At 36.0% G+C, this 26,128-nt stretch overlaps 3 protein-coding genes and 1 pseudogene across 3 annotated transcripts; all 4 read right to left on the bottom strand.

The window, feature by feature from the left end:
* Positions 1-511: 511 nt before the first annotated feature.
* On the bottom strand, positions 512-4,805 carry LOC120146376 (periodic tryptophan protein 2-like). The gene is made up of 7 exons (XM_039159959.1): positions 3,562-4,805; positions 3,096-3,347; positions 2,919-3,011; positions 2,338-2,709; positions 1,280-1,624; positions 981-1,208; positions 512-898 (listed from the first exon to the last, which is right to left on the bottom strand). The coding sequence occupies exons 1-7, from the start codon at positions 4,771-4,773 to the stop codon at positions 728-730; spliced, it is 2,673 nt and encodes an 890-aa protein (XP_039015890.1). The 5' UTR covers positions 4,774-4,805; the 3' UTR covers positions 512-727.
* Positions 4,806-6,469: 1,664 nt separating this feature from the next.
* Positions 6,470-11,370, bottom strand: LOC120146384 (annotated as a pseudogene).
* A 1,960-nt stretch (positions 11,371-13,330) lies between these two features.
* LOC120146417 (nuclear pore complex protein NUP133-like) lies at positions 13,331-20,592 on the bottom strand. Its single transcript, XM_039159982.1, has 8 exons — positions 20,313-20,592; positions 19,189-19,313; positions 17,275-19,095; positions 16,008-16,729; positions 15,771-15,923; positions 14,840-15,170; positions 14,397-14,464; positions 13,331-14,006 (listed from the first exon to the last, which is right to left on the bottom strand). The coding sequence occupies exons 1-8, from the start codon at positions 20,504-20,506 to the stop codon at positions 13,461-13,463; spliced, it is 3,960 nt and encodes a 1,319-aa protein (XP_039015913.1). The 5' UTR covers positions 20,507-20,592; the 3' UTR covers positions 13,331-13,460.
* A 1,338-nt stretch (positions 20,593-21,930) lies between these two features.
* LOC120146416 lies at positions 21,931-24,693 on the bottom strand. Its single transcript, XM_039159981.1, has 3 exons — positions 24,374-24,693; positions 22,670-22,862; positions 21,931-22,197 (listed from the first exon to the last, which is right to left on the bottom strand). Exons 1-3 carry the CDS (start codon positions 24,425-24,427, stop codon positions 22,067-22,069), a joined length of 378 nt encoding a protein of 125 aa, XP_039015912.1. The 5' UTR covers positions 24,428-24,693; the 3' UTR covers positions 21,931-22,066.
* Between the last annotated feature and the right edge of the window lie 1,435 nt (positions 24,694-26,128).

Genomic DNA, 26,128 nt, shown 5'->3' with positions numbered 1-26,128 from the left:
TTAATTTTTTTTAATATCATTTATTTTTCTAAAAATATTTATATTTATTCATTTAACATTCACAACATTTTATTTAATGTTGGTGACTAATATTCCCTTTTTATCCTTTTAATTGTGAATAAAAAAAAGTACGATAAAATTATATTATTAACCTTTAAATTTTTAAACTCACTTTATGTTCAAGTTAATCTATATCTTCATCAATATTTAAAATATAAAAAAAACAAATAAACAAGCTTGAAAATAAATGAATTTATAAATAAGTCAAAAAAATATTTACGAACAAATCAAAACAAACTAAATACATAAATATTTGTATTCATCTAAACGAGCATACAAAATTATAAGCTAACATAAATTATATCAATTCACCAAAGGTTTGGATGGGAATGTTTTTCCAGAATCTTGTGTAAGCAAATACGTTACGTAAGAAAGAGCGATGGAGGGAGACAACAAAATACATTTTTGTTACAAATGGAATGAAATTACAACACTTGACGATATCATTTGAAAAATAAGTGAATTTCTTCCCGATATTCCCAAACATATAAAAACAAAAAAAATCAGCATCTCATTTTATGGGAATGTCATCCGTCGTACCCGCATATACGTTCAATGTATCCAACCATAGCATGTATGTTCCTCAGCTCCATGTTGGAACCAGACCAGCAGTAAATACCTTTCCTCCAAAGATTTTCTTTCATCGGCCGATTGAAGTACACTCGATTCATCTCTTGTCCCTAACAGAGCATAAGTATCGAAGCATGTATTCATTCGAAGCACATGTATCAGCCAAATCCTGATGAATTCTGGTGATTGCCTTCTGTAATGATCTCAATACAGGTTGAAGGTTTCTGGAATTCTGTTGAATAGAGTTACCGTGAAGTTTGCAGAGTTCCTGTGGTAAATCAAACAGAACCAGGTCAACAGCAAAACACAAATAAACATCAAATTATCCAGCAAAATAAACTGAAGCCTACCTGACACCATCCAAGTACAAACTCCAAGTGCGGGCACCTTTCAAGAAGGTCGGTTAATGCCTCAATTAATCTTTGCAAGTATCGGTATGGGATTGATGAAACAACCGCAGGAACATCTACAGGACTGACACAGAAAATACACCTTTTAATTAGTGTATCTTCGTTTAAGCGCAAGCTAAGAATTAAAGCTCTGCTTGGCTGATCTTCATCAAGTGCTGCATCTATGGCCTACATAACAACAAGAATTAATTAATATTGGTAAATTTTGTACAACTCAAAGATCTAGAATAGGAAAGTACCTCAGGTGTAACATCGATGTCAAGATCCGTGGGATCAAAGATAAATGAGTCGTCAATTGAAAAAACAAGAACACCCTCTGTCGTTGCTGCTGAAAAACTTCGTCCCGTCGGTGCAATTTTAAGGGATGTCGTTCTGATGATAGGCCTACCATTATTAGGCATGGATCCAGGAAGATTATACCCCATATTTCCTCGGGTTTGTTTGTCAATACCTTCTTCTGTATCACTGTTATCATCGTCGATTAAATTCAATGGACCAGCTTCTGTCATGTTTTTCGAGTTCAAGAAGTCAAGAACTCCATCCAAAGAGAGGTTATGAGTTATTTGAAAACGTCGGAGTAGAACCTGGTTTCAGACGGGAAAAGATGAGGGGAAAGCATAGTATAAGTCTTGAACAAGAGAGAAAGGAGTTCGTAAAACAGGAACATGTACAAGTAGGATGTAATCAAGTCAAACTGAGATCATGTTGTAAGAAGCTAAAGCTTGATTGAATTTCACTTTTAAACCTAAGGCTTGATTCGAGATAAGAAGTTTACTCAGGTTCACTTGATTAAGCTCATTTACCTAGTAAAAATTAAATCATAATCACTTTAAAATTTGATTATTTATGCATAATGGTTGAGTTCAAACTGAAACTTTTCAACACAAAATAAAAATATATCTTGGTTTAAAAGCTCAATTAAGCTCGGAAACTACTCGAGTCGAGCATTAGGATACACAAATCTATGGTTCCATTTAAAACCAGATTGCCATGCAAATTCATCCTACCAGTTCCGAATAAGCAATGGTAGAAAAAAATAAGAGGGGCATCTCATGGTCACTTTCTTTTTGTTCAGGAGTTTGATGGAAGGAAAGTAACAAAGGCCAGAGGGCATCTTATGGTTGTCAAATATACAATGCAAAAGCCATCAATAATCTGAATGGCACGTAAAATAATCCAAAAATGACTCTTTTTCTTGTCAATCCAAAAAACCTACGTGCAATATGGTTTAAATTTCAAATTGAAGTACATCATTTACTATCTATCAGAGAATGAAGATGTACTTATAAACTTTTACCTGATCTGCAACGTCATACATACAGATATATTTGCTATTTCCTCCAGCTAAGATGTAACTCCCATCAGCAGAGTAACATAAGGTCGTGAAGCACTTTCCTGAACTTGAGTTAGCTGCAGATCGTCTATCAGTCATTAGTCGTCCTCCAGCTATATCCCTACGGCCTTCAATGGTGCACATTAACATCCCATCAATAGGGTCCCAAAAGTGAATCTGTCCGTCTAATGTGCTGCAAGCCAGTTGTTTTCCATCTGGTCGGTAAGTAATGGTCAGAACATCATGCGTGTGAGGAAATGTTTCGACAGCACCTTTTCCTTCAAATACATCCCATAACCGAACAGTTTTGTCCCATGACGATGAAGCTAATATTGCCTAAAAATATATAAATTGAATCAATAGATATGAGTCAACTCAAAGATCAGAGATGCAAAACATACTTTATGAAAGATAAAGGTAGATGAAGAATAGTGAATAGACAATGTTAGAAGACAACTTTGGATTAAAGAATAGAACCAATGAAGATAAATGGAAACTTAAACAAATTGAACCCGCAGAAAACAGGTGAAGATAAGTTAGCTCACGTTTGTCGGAGAAAACATCAACCCATGAACCGGACCTTCATGAGCACTAAGAACATCCAATAAACGAGCCGTCTTCATTGACCAAACAAAAATCTGTAACACATGATGATGAAGAAAAAGATCATGAAATGTGATCAATACGGGAATGTTGAAATCAAAGAGCATTAACCAGCTTACCTCAAATGAATCTAGAGTTCCAGCACAAATCACTTCACCACTTTGATCAGCTGCCAAAGAAACAAACTGCCTAGAAGAAGGGGTAGTAAATGTTCTAAAATTTCGATAACGCAACAGGTCCCAAGCACGAACAGTCCCATCCAGAGATGCACTTAAAAGGCAGTTGTTATTAGCCATAAAATGGAGTGCAGTAACAGCATTAGTATGTTCAGTGAATGTTACAAAGCAAAAGCCTGATGAAACAGTCCATACCTATGACAAGAGAAATCTAAAATTTCAGGCACTAAAGTGAAATAAGAGAGGAAAAGCGGCATTGAGAAAACATGTAGTTCACAAGAACATAGATCATTAGCACAAGATTCTTAAAAGTTTAAAACAGAACCATAACCATGAAAATACAAGGCCAAAATGCATATCAACCAGGTAAGATCTAAACCCTCCAAAAATCTCTCAAACATTCATTTACCTTCACTTTATTATCATCGGCTCCAGTAGCCAAGAGTTGTGAATCTGGCGAATATGCAAGAGTATTCACATCAAAGTAGTGTCCCTGTTGCTTCAATATATAACTCTCTGACCGCCACTCCCACACCAACAGCTGCCCCAACTTTGCACAGCCAAATGTCAACCAATTTCCGAGGTCATTGAACTCGGCTGTCGTAAGTTTCTCTCTTGATATTGACAGCAAATGCATGCATACAAAATCCGGCATTTGATATAATCCAAAAACCCCATTGGAGAATCCCACCACAACAAGATCAAGTCCCCTATGATAATCACAGGCGGTCAATTTCGCTGGAGCCTGCATAAAACAATCTTTCCTTAACAATTCCCATTTGCCTCCACTCAGATACCCCTCACCTTCACCAAAACAACTTTCTTTACCATCAAAATCCTTCCTTTTCTTCACATAGCCTTCCACAATTTCTCCATCCCTCTCCGGCGTTCCGGGAGACTTTGGCTCCTCGTCATCCAGACCTTCATCTCCAATGTCATGATTACCAACATTGCCACTATAACCCCAACTGAAAATAAAACCATCACGAGCAATAGTATATGCTTTATCAACCTTGTTACTCTTTTTATCAACACCAAAGAAACAACCAAGGACGGAATCTCTATGACCGAGAAATAAAAATGGTTTTTTATAACCACCCTTTACCTTATCAACAAAAAGCAACCTCCCAGTCAAATCTTTGGACCCAACAATCAAATATTTTGATTCATTATCCCAATCAATTGTCAATATCTTATCGTTACAATCAGCAAAAGTTCGAACCAATTCAAACCCAAAAACTTCCCTCCTATACCCAGGAGATCTCCATATTTGCAACAATTTACCTGCCGCCACAGCTATATAATTCCCATTGGGGCTAAACTTAACTGCGTTTACGGTATGCTTAATCGTTATGCGGTGCAACACCACTCTCCGAGGGATGTTGATGAAGAGGCAACGGTTGTTGTCGTCAACGGTGAGGAGGAAAACGCCGTCTGGTGAAGCGGCGATGCGGCGGATGTTGCTGGAGGCTTGGAAGGGTAGGGATATAGTTTGGGATTTGACAAGGTCGGTGACGGAGATGCGGTTACCCACGGGGGAGATTAGGTTAGTGTTTTGTGTTACGACGGCATTACCGCCTCGGTAAGGGGCACCTAGGAGGTTTTGGAATCGGTAATTCATTTGGTGGCGAGGTGCGTTTGGAGCTGGGAAAACTTGTGTGGCGCTCAGAATAAGGGTTTTAAGTAGGGTTTAAAATTTTGAAGAGATGCAGGCAGGCACAAAGAGAAACCCTTCTTGGGCTTTCTGACCTAGCGCATACATTTTACAATTGCCCAATAACTAACTCTAAACTCTACTTCACATCAAGATAAAAAAAAAACCTAAACATTAAAGCTTTACTAAAGAAACGTAATTAATAATAAAATCACAATTTTAATAAATTATTTTATAAATTTGTTAAATATAAATTGCGTTTTATATTAAAGGTGAAGCTTATAACACGTGCGGTGCGTCTTTATCTTAGATTCTTATTCAATTTTAAATTATTAGAAAAACATCACCCACGATGAATAAGTCTATATTATTTTATATTTTATTATAAATTTTATATGTTTCATAGTTGCTACATAAATGCACATTGAGATGTATCTCAATTTCATAACTTGAATTTACTCTGGTTATTTGAGTAGTTGATTTAGATACTCTTGTTTGAATATGTCAAATAATACAATTAAGTGCAATGGTGATGAATAGGAATACATAAACACATGTGCAATGAGCACATATCTCTAAGTCTGGGATGCAGGAAATGTTTCCAAGCAGGGGTGGTTTTAGAAATTAAAAATTGGGGTCTAAATTTTTTATAAGTTACTCTAAAAATTTTCAATATGCAAATTTTTTATCTATTCTCATTAACAAATTAAACTAAATTTAACATTTTCCTCATAAATAAAAAAATAACGAGTGTTCCTTAGGGAGCCCCATACATCCGCCACTTGATAAGGTAGTTTTTGCAGCAAAATAGGATTTACACAAGTCCATGTAAAGGTTCTCCAGCTTCACAACTTCCAACCAAGTAATCAGTTTTAAGCGACCTATAGTACATAAATCCATGTAAGATTTCTCTCTTCAAGTTAATCACGATTTCCTTACATTTCAGCTAACTTGACCCCAAAAAAATAAGTACAATAAAATTTTAAGATTAAAGTGATTAAACAATGATAAACAAACTTTAGCACAACTCAATAATATTATATTCTAGTTACGATGGATGACTCAATAAAAAGAATCAGCCCGAGAGTCAAAACATTAATGGTTGTCTATCCTAGGTTAAGGGACTGTTTGTTTGTTTCAGAATGATTAAGCGCTGAATGATTCAGAGACTCTATATGAATTAACTCTGAATGTGACATGTTATTTGATAGTGACTCTAAATCATTCAGAATGTACTTTGATGCTGAATCATTCAACACTGTTTTGTTGAATCAGTCAACACTGAATCATTCAGAGATGAGAAACAAACACGCTTAATGCTGAACGGTTCAACATTCAACGCTGAACAGTTCCATTCAGAGCCAAACAAACAACCCCTAAGTCAATAAATATATCAGTGCTTTTGACAAGACCCTTTATTCATAATATATTAAAGAGCAGGAAGCTATGTTGAACACGGTTAAATTAAATAACGTGTTCGATTTTACATTTTACGTAGGTAGAAATTCGAGCCAAGTCAATTCAACATGATGAACACCTAAATCAGAAACTCCATGATATCAGAAAGTAATTTGCCTTCTTTATATTTGCGAAATAAAAACTATAGTAAAGGTTCGCAACTTGTTAAACCACTTCCACTCTCAATGGCACAACTTTTTAACTATATTGCATTATTTAAAAAGCCCAAACATTACATTTCCTGTACTTGCTAAGGAAACCCTAGAAATCTTTGCTCAACATATAGTATGTGCAAACGGGGCCAAGTTCAAAACACAACATGCAGTTTTCATTTTTGACCACCAGCTTGGACAGGCTCAACCAGCTCAGCTTCCAATGTCTCTGCTTGGGAAGTCTGTGATGCTGACTGCTTCCCATCAAATGCCGACCATTTACCCGAAATAGCCATTCCCATCATCTCATATATCTTACCACTTAGCTGCGCTGGATTGTCAGGCTGCATAAACGATGCAACAACACAAATGTAATATGAGTATCAACACATTCACAATTAAGCGTGGCATGTTTCCGATGATCAACTCTCACTAAATTGACGCGATATGATATTATTGTCAGAAAATAATTAGAAAAACTTACAGTGTAGCCACTAGAAACAAGTGCTGCATCATACAAAAGATCTATAGCTCTCAAGGCATCATCATCATCTGGTTTACTCCTGAATGCAGCCTGCAGAGAGAGTATAACAAGTCTCATAAAATAATAATGAATGGCGTAGAGAGGTTGAGTTCAATGTTCGTCACCATACATTCAGTTCTCTAATGATTGGATGCTCAGGGTTGATCTCAAACACCCTTCTCCCCTTCATAAACTCCAAAGTAGAGGTGTCGCCAACAGTCTGTGCCTTCATGAGTCTGAAAGAATTATATTCATGTTAACCAATGCTAACTTATAAAAGTAGAGGAACAAGAGGATATTCACCTCTCCATGTTGGCAGACCAGCCAAACTTCCCTGATACCAAAACACAGGGTGATGAACTCAGACGGTTTGAGATATTAACATTGGCAACTTTTTCACCCAAACGTTTCTTGATCCAATCACAAGTTTTGCTAAATTCCTCTTTGGTTACTTTCTCCTTTTCCTCATTCTTATTGCCTACAGATTGAGACAAACAAAAATATTAAATATATGGGTAAACCATGACTTGCATTAACCTAATTATCCTTCTAACTGACAAGGAACTGACCAAATTAAGCCAGTTAAAGCAAGAATAAAGGCTTTAGATAGCCAATAGTTATAAATGTAACTTCACAAGACTAAGAACCCACAGACTAACCTATATCCAAATCTTCTTTGCTAATGTCTACAAAATTCTTCTCCTTGTAAGATTTCAGACTTTGAATGGCAACTTCATCAATGGGGTCTACCAAGTAGAGCACCTAGAAGATGGCACCAAAAAATTATCTTTGAGAATGAAGCCTCATGATCAATTTAGTCGAGTATAGATTTCAATATTCAATGAAGAAAGATATACTTCAAGATCCTTCTCAAGAAGTCTCTCCAGGAAAGGTGCATTTCGAGCACTGCTAACGCTGTCAGCAGCAATGTAATAGATATCCTTCTGCTCAGGCTTCATGTTCTCGACATATTCATCCAAACTTATCATCTCATCCTCACTTTTGGAAGAGAAGAATCTGAGCAATGGTGCAAGACGTTTGTGATTTTCACGATCTTCTATGCATCCCAATTTCAAATGTTTTCCAAAATTCTCCCAGAATGTGTCATAGTCCTACAATGCAAGCAGATTTTAGCACGCTAAAGCAAAATAGCATAACACGCTGATAAATTCTCATTAGCTCACAAAAAATGTAAATTTGGTATTAGCAAGGCGTTATTTAAGTCCTTTGACGGTAAATATAATTCCAACGTCACAAAGAGATGGAGAGAGAAAAGGAAAAATATGATGCATACTCCTTTATTTTCACTCATTGATATTCCCAGAATCATATCGAAGGTTTTTCGAACCAAACGTTTCCTCATTATTCGAACCTTCAATAAAAACAAAGTTACAGTCAGGAGAATGTTAACTAAGAGAAATAAGTAACTATTTTAGTATCTAACAATAATTCTAGGGAAAATAGTACGTACAATGCGACTTTCTTGAAGAATCTCACGTGAGACATTAAGTGGGAGGTCATTTGAGTCCACAACACCCTTGACAAAGCTTAGATATCGAGGGAACTATTTAACCAAAACAATACAAGGTTTGCACAAGTCAGATTATATTTGAATCAATTATATTACTTAACGTAAAAAGGAATGACATGTTATTACCAATTCACCATCAAAATCATCCGAAATGAAGACTCTTTTAACATAAAGTCTAATATTCTTCGTCTTGGGATTGGTTATATCATCCTTTCCCATTGGTGAAATGGCTGGGACATAAAGTACAGAACGAAACTCCACCTCACCCTGCAAAGCCAATGTTTAAAGCTTGAGGAGTGACGTAAGACCCATGTTAACTGAATCCAAAGAAAGTGCAGAGAGTTCCCGAAGTTGATTTAAATAACTTCCCAGTTCCCACTAAACAATGTCATTACCTCAGTTGTAAAGTGTGATGATGCTAACGGATCCGAGTATTCATTAAAAGTTTTCTTGTAGAAGTCATTGTATTCCTCTGTTGTCACCTCCTTAGGATTACGAAGCTGTAAAGATAAAGTTAGTAATAGCATCACATATAGAACTTTAGAAATACACAATTGAAACTAGAGCAATTCTAAACCGAAACTTAACAACTCACCCAAATAGGTTGAGTTTCATTTGTAAGCTCCCAATCCCAGTACCTCTCCACAACCTTCTTTGTTTTCTTCTTTTTCTGTTACATCAAAGTTGAAAAACAATCAATCACATGCATGTTGCAAATGATCCCATAGATGATGACAAAACTACATAAAGGTAACTACCTCAAAGTTTTCATCTTGAACAGGCACTTTGGCTTCAACTGGGCCCTCATCAACTTCGACCTGTGATGAGAAAAGCATAACAGGTTAGTTATCCCGTAAACTAGTCAATACCTTTTGTCAAAAAATGCAAATGTTGATATCATGTTGAAAGACCTCTTTAGCGATTCCCTTCTCCTGCCATGTGTAAATTGGGAAAGAAACAAACTGTGAATAATTCTTCACAAGCTTTTGAATCCGTTCTGGATGGGCAAAACCTTTGTCATCACGGTGAAAGCACGCAGACAACAAGGACAAGAGATAAGTTCAAGTTACTGTAACAAATAAAGGTACTAAAACATTCTTTGTTATTTAAGAGACCTTAAGATACAGAGTAAGGCGTGTTCCTCGAGGAATAAAATTCTCCTGATTTGTCTCCTCCCGAATAGAATAGGAGCTTGCATTTGCCTCTCCTTCCCATACGTATTGTTTATCAGATTTCGGACTCTTTGTTGAGACAACTACCTAGAATTACAATAAACTACATGAGAAACTGCTACCTACAGGAACTTCTGAATTCATGAGATCTAAAATGACAAGTAACTAATACCTTATCAGAAACCAAAAATGCTGAATAGAAACCAACACCAAACTGACCGATCAAGTTGTTGTCTGTACCAGCATCTTTGCTTTCCTGCAAAATTGCACATTTTGTTAAAGCACATAACATGTAACCCTAGAATCAGAAAATGAATGTTAGTATAATTATTAAACCTTCACAGCCTTCAAGAACTTAGCAGTTCCACTCTGTGCAATTGTTCCAAGACAATCAACAAGTTCTTGTTTTGTCATACCAATGCCTGAGTCACTGTAGAAAACAAAGTAAGAAAATGAGTATTGCTAAAAAACAATTCCGTATCCAAAGAACCTTTCAGCTCATATACTTACGTAATTGTTATTATCCCATTGTCTTTATCAGTTTGGATACGAATGTCAAGATCAAAAGCTTCCTTTAAAAGCTGAGAATCAGTAACACTTAGATACCGTAACTTGTCCAAGGCATCGCTTGCATTACTGCAGAAACCAAAAAAAAAGGATTTAAGGATACCAAACATCACATAATGGAATTAGGCAGGCTCCTAAAAATTTGGCTTAAAGATCATTTATTGGAAAGACTACTCTGTATCATCCAGGCATTGTCGGAATCTCTTCAAATTACCAAATTAAAAAAATATATATTTGACTCTACCATACATGGTTATCTTGAATTTCGTCCAGTAGGGAAGCAGATAACAACATATGCTAATAGTATGAGCTGATTGGCTTATCTAAAATGAAAGAAGTTAAAATTCCAGTTTGCTCCTCATGTTCGAATAATTTTGACAAGGTTATTGTTACTGTGAAATCGTCATATTTTAATAATCCAAGGATGAACGTATTAATTCTCCAAACATGCCTGATAAGCTCCCGAAGAAACACCTCTTTGTTGCTGTACAAGCTGTTGACAATAAGATCCATGAGCCGACTAACCTGTCAACATGTATGGAACAACAGCATCATAAATAAAACTCATAAAATATCTAAATAAGAACTTTATCAAAATATAATCATTTTTCAAGTTCAGTTGAGCTGAATATCTGGCCGTGTTACATTTCCCTCCCGTTAGTGCCGAGTACCACCTGCTGTTATTATCACTCCCCTCTGCCTACTCACGATCCAATAAAATAGTAATTAGATAAAACTATTAGAATCACAAATTATACTATAATAAATAAAATAAAATAAAAAAGTTAAATAACCATTATCAAGAAAGAAAAAATACTTTAAAAAATACTTTAAAAGCTTAACTTTTGCATTAATTCCTTTAGCATCAATCAAAAGGAACGAAGATTTAGAAAAGTGAGAAATGAGAGAGAGGGAGGGAGGGAGGGAGTACCGAGACAAGGATGGGAGTGGACGAGGCGATTGGAGCAGCCACGGCAACCCGGTAACGAGTAGCGGGGGCGCGGAGGGCGGCGGAGACAGAGCGCCGGGAGAGGCGATGCATCATTGAGGATTAGAGGAGAGAAGCGAGCAAGGTTCGGGAAAGTTTAGAATTGGTGCGATGAGGATTAAGGGGAGAGGTAAAATTAATATTATATTGCGAGGGTTTTGGTAGGGGTTTTCCCTCTTCAGAAGCTTCTGGAGATAGCTGAAAATATTAGGGACTGTTGGCGGAAATTGGGTTCGTTAGGGTCTACATTGGATGCTGTTTACAACATTAACTCGAATACAAAAAAGACGACAAATGGATCGCAGCCATCAGAGACAAGAAAAAGCCCAATCCCAAACCCTGAATCTTAAGAGAGAATCCCGACATTAAATCATAAGCCCATTCTTCATATTTTTTCCTCTCACAAAGCCTTGACCTTTTGACTACAAACCCTGGATTGAACATCGGTTAATTCTTGATGATGAAGATGAGTTTTGGACTCTTATATTATCAGTAAATATATAGTTATATTACCCCCTCCAGTCTTACAGAACAAAAAAAAAAAACAAGAGGAAAGAGAGAGTAGGTAGGTTAACATAAAGATTATGAGACATACTAAAAATTCCATCTACAAATGAAGAGAGGTATCAACATCAGAGTTCTCATGATATTTTGAGGTTCTTGAAGTTGCTGACTTGCTGCAGTGTTAGGCCATAAGCTCGTTGATGCTGGGATTCCCATGGCTCTGAAATCGGTTTGCCTGCTCATTAAGTCCAAGGGCGAGTGAATCTTGCTTTGGTTGCCTGGAAGGAAAAGCCATCTCGGGTTCGAAGGTCGACAACAATCCATTAGGCTCACAGCGTTTGATTGACTCGGCGGCGTGATCAGGCTCGGAGAATAGTTTCAGAAGCTCTTTCTCTTCTCTCTTTTCTCTAACCTTCTGCAGCTGCCTAAACCTTTCTTGCAAAAGTGCAACGGAGGAACTAACCATAGTAGGATCACCACTACTCATTACAGGAAAAACCTCTTTCCCCCGTGAAAATTGTTGGTGCTTGAAGGAGTTTATAGATGTATTTATAGGCGACAGCTGACTACGATACTATACAATTACGCTTGTAATCAAAACAATTTACAATAGCATAATGTATAGACTATTTTGTTGTCATCCGAAATGATTGGGGATGATGTTATGTAAAGGAGAATCGGCTGGTGTGCAGCAAAATCCAAGAAGAAGAATGCGGGGGTAGTGCAGGTAGGCAAAAGCCAGTTTGTTTAATGCAAGTCCAAATGAGATTTGGGGAGTAGTATTTGGAAGCAAGCACTGATGGGGAATATATTGTTAGGTGATCAAGTGTTAGCTTGTCATTAAAAGTACAAGATAGCTTCGGAGAAGATGGTGCTTGGTTGGTGCGTTCACTGGCACGTTTCGGACATGCATCTGTCCATTATTATTATTATTATTATTATTATTATTAATCTGATTTCGACTCTCACATTTATTTTATTGCATTATTTTCGGCACCCCAAGGAATAATTTTCGAAGTTTCAGGAACAGAAGATTAGCCATTAATCATGCAAAAGCAGCAAAGATAAGAAGTGGAATTACATCAGTAAGCGAGTTTTGCTGTAACATATAGCACATACATAGCGAATAGCGATTAAGATTACAGCTTTGAAAGACCCGTCTTTAGGGATCTATCTAAGTTGTTCATTTTCCGGGGATTGGATTATAATGGAGGACTGGAGATGAGAGGATTGATGTGGATCAGGAAATGTACATGTCAGCAACAATCTATTGGCCCTTGCATTGGATGTGGATTCCCATTTTGATTTCCTTCGGACAGATGTTGAGGCTGACGTTATGCCACGTGGGATTCACAAGATCTTGTCGAGTGTTTTTCGGATGGATCCACTAATAATATTGGGCTGGAATCTCCTGATCCATTTCTTTTGGAGAAATCTAAAATTGGGTTTTGCCTTAGGGTTAATTGTTCCTTCTGTTCAAGCTCTAGATTTAAGAGAATATATTCTTATAAGGTCTGTACAAAATGTTATTAATCCAATAAAATGATTTTATTAATATTTTATAATACACACTAATTATCTTTCTCACGCCAAGCCCGAGATTATTGTACGCGTAAATTAAAATATATATAAAAAAATCGGAATGCATGTTTGGGCCATGCATTTAATAAGACCCCAAAGAAGGGGGAAACGTTGATACAAACACCACAAATGAAAAAGACCATCCCAGAATGTAATCAGTATTAGCCCTAATATTCCGTCATACCATTCTCCCCTCTTCTAATTTAACTTCATCCCCTTGTACATATCCTAGCATGATAGCAGTCAGCATTAGCTTACCAGCATACGGGAAATCCCTATGTTGCATCAATATTGCCTCCACAGATGATCGTGTATCCTTCAAACCGGCTACTTCTGCGTTTTCTTGTCTCAACGGTAGAACTTCATTGAATCCGTCTTCAATGGTTTCTGCCTTCGGACCATAACACCTGTTTGAAGCCTTGAAAAGGATAGTTTGGCTAAGTTGTTTCAAGGTCTCCTCGTCACTCCAACCTTCGGATACGGATGCTTCATAGAGTTGGCTCCAAGGATCTTGATCGGCAGCATTTTTCCAGCATTCTTCCAAAAGGTTCCTATGGCTATTGCGAAATGATGAGCTCGTCCATGCAAATACATCAAAGACCTGCAAAGCTAGCTCTTTGCTTCCACTTTTGAGACACAGCCCTATAAGCTCCTCGGGCCGAAGGAGCTGTTTTTCAACATGTTGCTTTGTATCATCGGTAGGTAGAACTTCCATAATTTCTTCCTGCAGACGACAACAAAAGGATACAGACTTAACTATAAATGAATAAAACGGGTTGATGTATCTCCATGTACTGGTGCAATTCAAGCACTTCCATTACATTATATAGAGTACCTAAAATGATTCAGAAAGCAGTCAGCAATATCGAATTTTAATACTTAGCTCAAATAGCTTGTGAGAGATCCAGTTTATAATATTTTTGTAATGTAATGGTTGAGCCTTAGAAAAACTTGATTCAGCTCAGCTTGATTATACCCACGTTCAGAAGGTCTATAACATCTAAAATGAATCACTACAGGTCATGACGAGATAAAATCATGCACTAATGATAACAACGGCACTTTAAAGATAAAAGCAGAATATATGTATATATTCTCGTTGAATGCAACAAACCTGCAATCTCAAAATCTTCAAATCAGCTTCTATTCGTTTCACTTTTACCTGTGAGTCGGCATCTTTACCTGCTCATTAAGAGATAGTGAAGGAAAAAGGATAAATGGGAAACGGAAGAGAGGTTTTATAGGCCTAATAGTAGGAGATTCTTAAAATTATGTTTTCAAACTTTTAGAAACTGGAATATGATCAAAGAGGCGAAGAGGGAGGAAAGAAAAAATATTTACCAATGATAGCAATTCGCATAAAACCTCCATCAAATTTCCTTATTTTCTGTTTTCAAGTCTTTTTTTTTTCCTCCAAGAATCACCTCTACTAGGTACTAAGCGCTATTTTATGATGGAAAAATGATTAAATTTTCCCATGAAACAGAGAATAAAACCAATGGGAAATAGAACCAGAGTGCAATCAAGTAATAAATGACAAATGTCAAAATAAATTACCTGCAGCTATCTTGGAGAGGTTCAAAAGTCGTCTCCTGTCGGTCAATGTTGGAACTGGATTTGCATGGTGAGAATCAATCTCCTCTTCAGTGATTGAAATAGAGCCCTCGTCTTGAGAAAGAGCCAAAACATGAAGAGTTTCTGAAGCTGCTGAAAACTGATGAAGGAATAATTCATGAAGCCATAGGAGATCTTGGTAATGATATAAGAAAATGGATAGCTCTTCCTGGAATTCCTCCCCAAGCCTTAGCAGCTTAGAGAATTGCTTTTTTTCATACAGCTGTTTACACACAAAGTAACTGAATCCACATCTAGGTCCCATGCTCTCATGCTGCATAATCCATAAACTAAAGTTATTGTAGAACGCAACAAGGCAACAAGAGGAGGGAGAAAGAGAATAAATAGAAAATGAGGCAGAAAAGGGGCAAGGAGAAGAGGAATTTAATGAAAATTTTGAAAATACAGGGGAGAGGAAGATAAGAGAACCAATGGGAGAGACATCTTAACACTCAAAACACTTCATGATATCTCAATAATTAAAAGCAAGTAGAAACAGTAGTAACATAGGTACTGATAGGCCATCTCCTAAACTCGCATCAAAATTTGAAATAGTCAATACACCAAATACCCTAATAATCCCAAAAAACAAAACAAGAAATAACACTTGAACACAACAATTTGAAATATTAATGTAATAGCAAACATGTCTACAAATTCTTGCAAGACGAAAAATACAAAGATCACTTCTTTTTTCCATTTGTTATTGCAACTTGAAGAAAGCATGGGTTAGGAAAGCGTAGAAAGATGTCCAAAAGTTGCAAATAATGCATGGGCAGTGAGAAAGCATGCCATTTCATACCTATTAGGTGTTCAAGAAAATCCATGAACCCAAACAAGAAAAATATGACGGAGCAAATACTCAAATCCATACCATAAGATTTTTTAGCAATCCTGAATCATTGAGATCACAACATATGTTCCACATGGTCTGGTAGCCTTCATGTCGTTTTGCTATTGACAGCAGGCTTGAAGATAGTTTTTTAAGGATTTCTTCTTGGCTCTCTTCTGGGTTGTCAGCTAAGTCCTGCATGAAATAAACACTTCAAGGATGCATGCAACTGGACAACCAGGAACAGAAGAAGACAATGCTGAGCATAAAAGGATTAACCTGATAACCAGCCTCTACGAAACCTTTAACTTGTTGATAAAGGGAATCAAGAATAGCATCCCTTCTACTCCAGTACTCATTTAGAAGACCTTTGTGTTCTTCTCCTCGCTCAACTTTAGCATTTATAGCACCACTAGATGCCTCCAGAAGAACTTCAGCCAATGCTTCCAGACGAGAATATAGTCGTGATTTTGCTGACATATCAAGCTCAGATGTTTTTTTTAACAGCTGAAACATGAAAGACGCAACGCTCCAAAGCCCATTACGTACCACTGGTTGACAATACCAAGGTGTTAAACCCTCTGGTGGTGGATACCATAGGTGATACTCATTCTTGTAGTCCATGGCAGCTCGATATAGAGTAACACATGCATTTGAAAGTTCACAAACTCTATGGATCTGAAATCCAACTGGTTGCTCCGTGCTGATTATATACTCCAGATGCCTTTCTAAGAAATAAAATACCTGTTCAAGATCAGAGACCTTACTATAGAACACTTCAGCATTATCTCTGTCCATCAGAAGGACAGTATTTCGCCTGGCCCTCTCCCCTGCTAACTGAATCAAATCCCAAAGAGCTCCTGAAACTTGAATTTCAAAACTTGAATGATTTGAGCCAACTCCAGTTGAACGGTTTTGGCTGATCACATTCTGCAGTTCCCTGAGTTGAATAATTGCAGAGAGCTTTTCACCATGTTCTAAGATGATTTGCAAAGAATGTCCTGCCAAACAAGTTGAAAATTAGGCATGTTTCTCTTTTGTCTGTTGTTTTATTAGAAAGCAAGATAGACATTAAATAAATTATTCCCCTTAACAGTCATATATAACATCAAGAATGAGAACCTGCCTACAGGGTTCGCTCCTGAGAATGTCTAGCAATGGAAAAAATATTTGATTGAAGCCATAGAAAGATCAAAGATGCTACTCAAAAATCAAATATGACAACCAGGAAATGCTTTCTAAACTGCAGCCAAAAAGTCAATGTAATCCTCCACACACTAATAACAACTGAACATGAAGTCACCTCTGCAACTTGACTACATATTGCAACATGAAATGCCCAGCTAGGTCGTCAATGTTATAAGTCAACAAAAGTGTTAAATAACAGTTCAAAACCAACTAAAAGGGTAGACTAGTCAGAGTTTATATTAAATGTACCATGATGGATACTACCTACTGTTTTATGCAAATAAATTCTAACAAAAAAGGAAAAAAGAAGAAAATGAAATGCAGCAGAAAAATCTATGGCAAAACTGCCAGATCATACTCTGTCCAGAACATAACTCCTCATGGCACTTGGATAAAGCAAGAAACTGGAGAAATTTGTTATGCTTCTGCTGCTTATCCATGAGTTGAGCTGATATGATACCCATAGAAACAATTTCAGCACCTCTAGTAGTTGTCCAGTGTTTAGCTAAGGTGTCAACAATTGATTTGCTTTTCCGTACAAAGACATTGGTTTCACCACCCTTTTCAAAAGCCCCAGAACTCTTGAGTTTTTCTAGTGATCCATCAACATTCCCAGATATCAGAAACTCATGGAAAATTTGACCTAGGAAAGCTTCTGATTCTTCATCTTGGGCAGTTCGGCGTGTAATCCCAGTCATGCCAGTCGATTGTCTACCACCAACATCCCATGCATCTGAACTAGCCCTTCTTGGAGCAATATTGCTCACCAACATAAGGTTCCTTCTCTCTTCTAGTGTGGATCCTTCGTTTGAGCTTCCTTTGCGAGACAAGCTTCGTTCAGGGGGTTCAACCCCACCAAGTAAAACAGCCTTTTCTGGTATCGCCCATATCCCTGCTTTCTCAGTAAGCACAACCCATGCACCATCTTCCCCATCATCAGTAGGCGGAAGAACCGAAGCATCAAGAACTTTCCCAGCATCATGAGGTAAGTCAAATTGATAGAGCCGAGTAGAATTTCTATGATAATGGGTGACTGTTGCAGTCCCTTCGCCAGAAAGTATGATTGTTGATCCTGAGGGCCTGCCCCCTACTCGAAGTCTCATGGAGAATAAGAAGTCTTCGTCTTCTACCCTTGCTTTAGGAATTATCACTTGGATCGGAGCCTTTTTCTCTAAAACCCTTTCATGAAAATCTGAGGTGTTCACCTCAGACATATATTGCAAGGTCAAAAGAGAATATTGAGTGTAACTTGAGCTGCTAACCCGATCCTTGCAGAAGGTGGCAACAAGAACAGTAATAACTTTACCATGATCATCTAACTGCAGGTCCAAAGGCCAGATTCGTTTCTGTCCTGCCAGATCCTTCTTAATACCCATATCACCATCATTGCCAACAATTTCCTGAGACCAAAGCTTTGACACCTTTAAATCAGGAAAAAGCTTGATGTTGAAACATTGTATTTCATTTTCTGTCAGTAGAAAAAATTGGCGGTTGGAGTCGGAAACGGAGATGTTAGGAAGGCACCATATCATTGGCCTTGGATATCCCTTGCTCCCAACAAGTTGACCAATGCCAGGGCCTTGGGATGACAAACTTCGTATGTTCTGGTGTACTTTATTTAGTTGAATACCACTTGGGCTACAGTACAATTGCCAAAGCTCGCCACTGGAACAACATGCAAGGGCAACACAAGCATTACGGGTACCAGGAATTGCAGAAGCAATCAAAGAGTTGAAATAACTTGAACCAGAAAAACTCACTGCATGTTTGTTTTGGGTGGCATTACTGTCATTACGTGAAGAAGTCACCCATGATTCATCTGAAGATGCAAAAGTGATAACAGGTGCAGGTACCACATCTGCAAAGATGTCAGACCAATATAAAACAGCTTGTGTTTTCTGATTACACGTGACAATACCAGCAGAATAGCGATGATTTGCAACTCTATTTGTTACTTTTGAGGTGCTATCCCAATTGACAATAGAAAGCAACCAATTATTGCGGAGAGAGGAATTTCTTCCACCATCTGCATTTCCTAAAACATCAGAAGGAATTTCAAGAGTAACGCATTTCTTAGAAGCTGCTAATGACAGATAACTCCAGATAAAAATTTTGTTCCCATATATAATCCATGATAAGCATGTTCCCTGATCCATTCCGCCTGATATACAAACATCAGCTGGCACAAATCAAGTGGAAACAACAAATTAGTCATTTTAAAAGAATTGCACAGATCTGGACACAGATAGTGATAGGAGCCAGCAATACTGACCAGGAACACGCCTCTGCAAAAAGCTGGTCTGTTCATCATGAACAACTTGTGGAAACTCTCCAACAAAAACAGGCTTAATTGGATCTATTCCGTCCCCTTTATCATTCTTGTTTGCTGGTGGAATTCTGATTGCAATAGGGCTTAAAATGTTAAATTAATTACTAGTTACTAACTAAGAGTTGTAGCCACAAACAGACACATTAAGGAAGTGAAATATAAACTCTTGAAATCTATGAAAAAATTAAATTCCGCAGATTTCAAATTTTCTTTTTTTTAAGAAGGAACTTTTATAGGTTAATTGGGGTTTTATCAGGTAACCCTGAAATGAAGCAGTGGTCCTATATAATTTTCTATTTATTTTTTAGTTTGCTTTAGTTAATGAAGATTAAAGTTCGAAATTGTTCTCTTAAGTTTGGACGTTGCTAAAATTAACCTTAGGGTTAGGCATTCTTTCTCTCAAATCCCCTACTCATGTAGCCATATGTTTTTCATCTATTGTTTTTCATTAGTTTCAACAATAATCCCTAATCAGACCTAAGAAGGCATAAATTATAGTGTATTTTGTGATTTAAGCCATCCTGCAGGAAAAAAAAAATAAAGTATGTTTAACCAACAAATAAAAGCAGTTTGGAAACATTATTTGATTAGTCCAGCACGTAAATTCCTTGAGAAACCAAAACAACACTTGGGAGCAAGGCCAATCCCTATTCACTGTTCTCGTTTCTTTTCTTTCTTTTTTTCTTGAAGACTCAAACTTCCTAACATTACAAAGCATGATTACAGTTTGCATGCGGTGCCTGCATCAATGACACAGCACCATCCACAAGAATCAACAACCTTAAATGCGAAACAAATCCTAGCCTTATTAAGCTGTCCAGTATCGAATTCTCCATTTCTTAACAGTCGACAATTCACTTACCATTTTTGCTTGCCACTTCCCCACATTTCTTCAGCTTAATTCCAGAAGCCTAACTTCAAAATATTTTTTATACAGGGATACTTTTCTAAGCGAAATATAAAGACGAACTCACGATTCTAAAATTCAAATTCAACCATAACTATGTCAAAGACATAAGATTCTTGCTCAATGAATAAAACCTCAAAATGAGGAGTGGAAATAGTACCTAGCAAGGACAGACAAACGAGGAGCCCAAGGAGCGGGAGTGCCTGTGCTGGGGCGATCTGGAATCGGAGTCTGGTCACCTGATTTACGGTTCTCTGTTAGTGGAGCTGGAGAATCTGGTGCCCTTGGATTTGACCCTACATTTCTCTCCTTTTGAGAGCTAAATTTGCTTCGTTTCAATCCTGGAGAGAACATTTTCTCTTTTCTTCTTCCACTGTTTTAGTTCCGTTCCTTTTATTTTATTTTTAATGGAGAAATTTGATTTAGGGTTTATGGGATTTTTTCTTTTCCTTTGGGAAAATTGTTAGCGAGAGATTTTCAACTTGAAGAGTGCTTGAAGTGGGAGAATTTTGAATTGCTTTAGAGTTTAGGCACTTAGGTCATTCGGCCGGGGGGTGACCGCATGAGGTCCGCTTCATAGTGTTCTGATTATGGATTTGATCTTAACCGTTCGTTCATTAATACTAATATTCGATCCTGATCTAATTTTTGGGGAAAAAATATAATATTTATGAACTATACTCTAATAAATTACGTATGTTAAGTGTCTATTTATGAGTTATAAAAGATCTAAAATTTTGATAAAATTATTAGAGAAATTTAAATTATTTTTTATTAAACTAAAGTGATTACAAAGTAGTATAACTCTAAATATTTTCAATCATTTGATAAAAGAACTCTTAATCACCCTCAGTCGTTGGTGTTTGAACACGTAATCTCTAAAAACAATAATGATTCTTTTAAATATTGAGATAAGTTGATTCGTACGAACATATTTAAATTAATTATGAAAATAAAATAAATTATAGTTTATCCAAAGTGAACCTATACGCGTATCATATAATTAAATTATAGTAAATAAATTTAAAATTTCCAAATTTTAACATTATGGGATGAAAAATCAAAACTAAACCTATGTACTATCTGAAGTAGTCGAAATCTTTGTTTTATTAAAATTGCTAGTTAGTTTTACTTTTTAAATTAACAAATTTTCAAGGTTGGATCAAGCTGACCTTAACAATTTTCAAATTATAAATTATTGATATTATTTATTAATTATCAAATATTTATTTTAATATAGTCTTTAAAATATAGTATAATATTTTTATTTTAATATTATAATATTTAATATTTTACTATTATTATTATTATTATTTTAATAATATATTATTCTTATTTTAATAAATTATTAATATAATTTATAAATATTTTATTTTGAAAAAATAAAAATAATGTAATATTTTTATTTATAAAATTTTAGATACAAAATATATAATATTAAATAAATTATTCTAATATTTTAAAATAATAATATCATTTTTTAACAAATAATATTATTTATGGTATTTGGTGTTAATAATAAAAAATATTTTTCCTGACATATAATTCATTTTGCTGAATCTATTTTCCAGGAAACAAACCGACCCTTATAAGACGTTTTGAAACTACGTAAAGATTTGAATAGATAGACCGAATATGAAGATTCCAAAACAAAAAGAAATTTTTTGACAGAGAAAACAGAGTAATGAAACATTTCAAGAAGGGATGCCTAAAGAGTGAAATTATTACAATTTACTGAACAAGATGCATGAATCAACAGATAACGATATGTTAAAAGGAAAAGGCTTTGTATACATAGAAGAGTTCTTCAAGGAAGAACTATGAGCCATACCTTCGACAGATTTTTAAACAAAAAGTTCAGTTCCCCTTAGCGAGGAGAAACACGACATGTGCACGTAAAAGGCATATTCTTCATTATGGTTCCAGCTTCAAAGAGACGACGCGTGACTGTCGATTGCTCTTTGCCACCTTGCCAAAGACTACTGAAAGGCAAGGCGGAGCCCACCACGGCCTGCGGACTTTTTGTTCACCTTTAAGGCAAGCCACTGAAAAATGCATTAAAATCAATCAGTATGAAGCTATCTATTCTAGGAAGGCTTCCTCTTGTTTGAGAAAACAAAAATGGGGAAATAGCACCAGGCTGTTGACAAATGCACAACAAATTCTATGCTGCAAAGGTAAACAATGCACACTGCAATGCTTGGCAGCTAGACAAATAATGCACACAAAAGAGAAAAACGCCCGTGTAACAGAAAAAGAAGAAATACTACTTACAGAAATATACACACATACATTATATACACACATACTTTATCTTTATTTTTAAATTTTTCTGACTGCCGGAGGTCTTCCACGGAAGCTGCTTTCAACCTGGCGTTGGGGGCAGCCTACTACCCTACCTCCCCTAACCCCATTACATATGGGAATAGGGTTTTATTGTTGTTGTATACATTATATATACATGTTATATACTATATACAATCCGAGAGAGAAGGGGGGAGAGAGATTGTGAGAGACCTTTTATTCGCCTCAGTTCCTTGCATAGTGTGATGAAGTCTCCCCACTTCATATGGCATCGCCTTATAAACCGAAGAATCTGTTCAGTTGTAAACATAGACATTCCTTCCAAGTATTCCCCATTGATACTATTTTCCTTAAAAATCTGGCGATAGCCACCAAGATTTATTTCTTCCAACCACATACCAACATCCTGTCAGAAAAAGAATAAAACCGCAGAGCAAAAGTTTGTCATTGAATTAAATATCCCTATGATAAACCTCTATGTTACATTTCAAAAGGAAAAGTTGTAACAAAATCTTCACCGATGACTTCAAGAACTGTCTGTTTATACATCATAAACACCTTTTGCAGCATTTTTCAAGGCATACACAAGTTGCCTTGTTAATTAGTTTCAGTTTCTCTTTCGGGGATTCATTGTTAGTCAGAATGGTAATCAGATATATCACTATCTGTTTCCATTATCTGATGGGAAAGGTTATGAATTATGATAATGAACAAAAAGGTCATATGCATATTATTTTCTCCATGTCTATCCTTGAAAGTACACAACAAAAAGTGCATTTACTGAGTCAGTTCACCTAAAAAAATGTTGTTGGGGCAATTGGTGAATACCACCCTCAACATTAAACAAGCACAAACAAGTCTTCCAAGGAGGATGAAAAAACCTAAATACATAGTTACCCTAACTTCCAAAACGTTAATTAAGACACTCCAATCATGTTAGAAATATGTCACATAACTTGAGATAAACAGCTCATCTTCGACAATAAAGACCCACCTGATGTATCTGTCAGTATTTTCTGTCATCTTCCCACAAAAAGTCCTCTGCAACAGGGACTAATGAAGATACAATTCAAGATCCCGACATTACCAAAAAAAAAAAAAAGATGCACCCGGGAAATTCTTTTCCTTACAAAAGGGAATCTTTCCTTTAATTGGGAATTCGATAAACTTGCATGAGAATGTCTTTATCGGATTCAGAAGTGTCAACAGACCATATGCCGAGCTAAGAAAAAGGTAGTTATACAATTTCTGGAAGTAACTAGACCAAGATTGTTCATTTACTTTCTTGTCACAGTTGGACTAATCCACTCAGACAATCTCGGGATGACCTTAATGAACAATAGCAACACATTGAACTCCATAAAAAGGTGAAAATGGCAACCCTGAACAAACATTCTTTGATGACATGCTACCATGTCATATATTAGCAAGAGGGCAGTCCAACAATATATGGATTCATCAAAATAAAAATAGTATCCATACTATAACAGGAGATAGAAGACGAGAGAGATTGAACCCTATGCTCCAATATTAAAATAACAATATATCAAAATGATGTCCAAGAAACCAAAGCAAAACTTTCATTTTGATCATAAAGAGAAAACAATAAAAGCTTATCACCTTCTCTTTATCAATTTATTTCTGACAGTTTACAGTAATAAAAAACAAACCAAAATATTAGAACGATTGCAAATTTGATAACTATCAAATGCACAATTTTTTAACAAATTGAAAAAATTCGAGAGACGAAGTGTCAGCATCGGAACTTCAAACTCGAAAAAAAGTTACAATACAATTAGGAATATTCCATAATTAAGAAGCGATACTAAAATCTCGTAAAAGAAAAAACTCAAGATCTGAACTTCACAAAAATAAAGATCCAAATAAAATCAAAACTACAAGAGTGCAGATATATACCTTAACAGTCCAAATGAAAAAATCGAGAGGCTCGGGTGGCCGTTCTTTGCTCATATCTATTATTCCAATCAAAATTCAAATTTACAACCACTTAAAACGAAAATCAAATTGATTTTTTTAAAGAAAAAAAATTGTCCCTTTGATTCCCTGGAAATTGAAGAGGGAAAAAGAGGAAAACTGGAGAGCTACAGACTTTGAGGTTAGAGTAACAGTTGTTGAGAATCAAATCCGTCTTCTCTTTTACTCCCTTTTTCTTCTTCTTTTTCTCGGGAAGCATACACAAATAGCTAAAGAATATTACATAGTTTAACTTTTGATTCACTTATCATATGACAAATTAGTACATGTTTTTCAAAACTAATATGAACCTATCCTACTAATAGAACACCGACATGGGTAAATTTGTCTTTCAATTTTGTTTCGAAAGGCTATTTTCTCGTCTTAATATAGGTGACAGGCTAAAACACTATTCTAATTTTTCACTTCAGATCCACGTATGATGTAACGTGTAAGAAGTGGGTCCATCAGATCCCTTTAGATTTAAAAAATGGACGATTATGATCTAGCCAAGAGTAAACCGCACAAAGTCGACATTGGAAGTAGGGGTGTTTTGATTATAAAAGGTGGGACATGGCAAATTTGCACTTCACACGTGTCTATGCGGCGCGTATTTTAGAGGTCAGATCAACGGTAGTTGGTCGCCGAGCTGGAATTGATGACCTCAGATAACACAATGTGAAGATAAAATAATTTAAGGTACACTCCTCGACCGTAACCATTTGTTATTGTTTTTTTCACTTTGATCACTCGTATTTTAATTTAATTTATTAAATTATTTAATTATTTCAAATAAAGTATCCACGTTTCGATTTAATTTATCCAAAATTGTATAAGTGGCTTAAGTTTTTTCTAGTATTAATTTAAGAAAAACAGTATAATAATTAGTAATTTTAGGTGGGTTTTGACGTATATAAATAGGATGTCAAAAGTCGTTAGAAAATTCTCCGTGCTAAAAACAATGTTTAAAAGAAAAAGGTTATAATAAATAAACAAAGTTGAGTACAGCAATGTGTGAATGCATGGCATGGTCATAAACAAAGAATTAGGGCGGATTGATATAAAATTGGGTAGACGGTTTGTGACGATTTATCTTGTTAGAACTTGTTCAGTTAATCGATGAATCGAACAAGAGGGGGTGAATCGAAAATAAAAATTTCGGAGGAAGTTTTTGCAGAAATTTAAAAAATATTACACAGCGATTTAGAGTGGTTCGACTTCTTAACCAAGTCTACGTCCACTACCTTAGTTATCCACACTAAAGATTTTCCAACAAATTCACTAATTTGTTCTTTCTTTTGAGGACAAAGAATAACCTTACAACTCCCTCAAGAATTATACCCCAAATTCTTGAGAACACTCCCTCCCAAAGAAAAAAATATAAATTTTGCAAACTTACAGAAAACCTCACAAGGCAAGATGTTTGCACAATTCTAGAACAAATAAATAACACTCAATAATGAATACAATTGCGCACAAAATGGTGTTCTTGAAAGAAAAATGAATATTTGAATGAAAATAGGCTTGAAAATGCTCAAACGATAAGTTCAAGACTTTCTCTTTGATTCTCTCTCAATACTTGTTTCTTGTTTTTTATCAATGACTTCTGAGTTTGTTTAAATACACATTAGATCACTTCTGAACATTGGGGATCATTGGTGAAGTCAATAGAGACGTTGTGATGTAATTTATCATTTA

This window comes from Hibiscus syriacus, unplaced genomic scaffold (genome assembly GCF_006381635.1).
Source record: "Hibiscus syriacus cultivar Baekdansim isolate YM2019G1 unplaced genomic scaffold, ASM638163v2 tig00110925_pilon, whole genome shotgun sequence".
Lineage (NCBI taxonomy): Eukaryota > Viridiplantae > Streptophyta > Magnoliopsida > Malvales > Malvaceae > Hibiscus > Hibiscus syriacus.
Note: the sequence above shows the minus strand (reverse complement) of the source record. Positions and strands in the feature narration are given on the sequence as shown.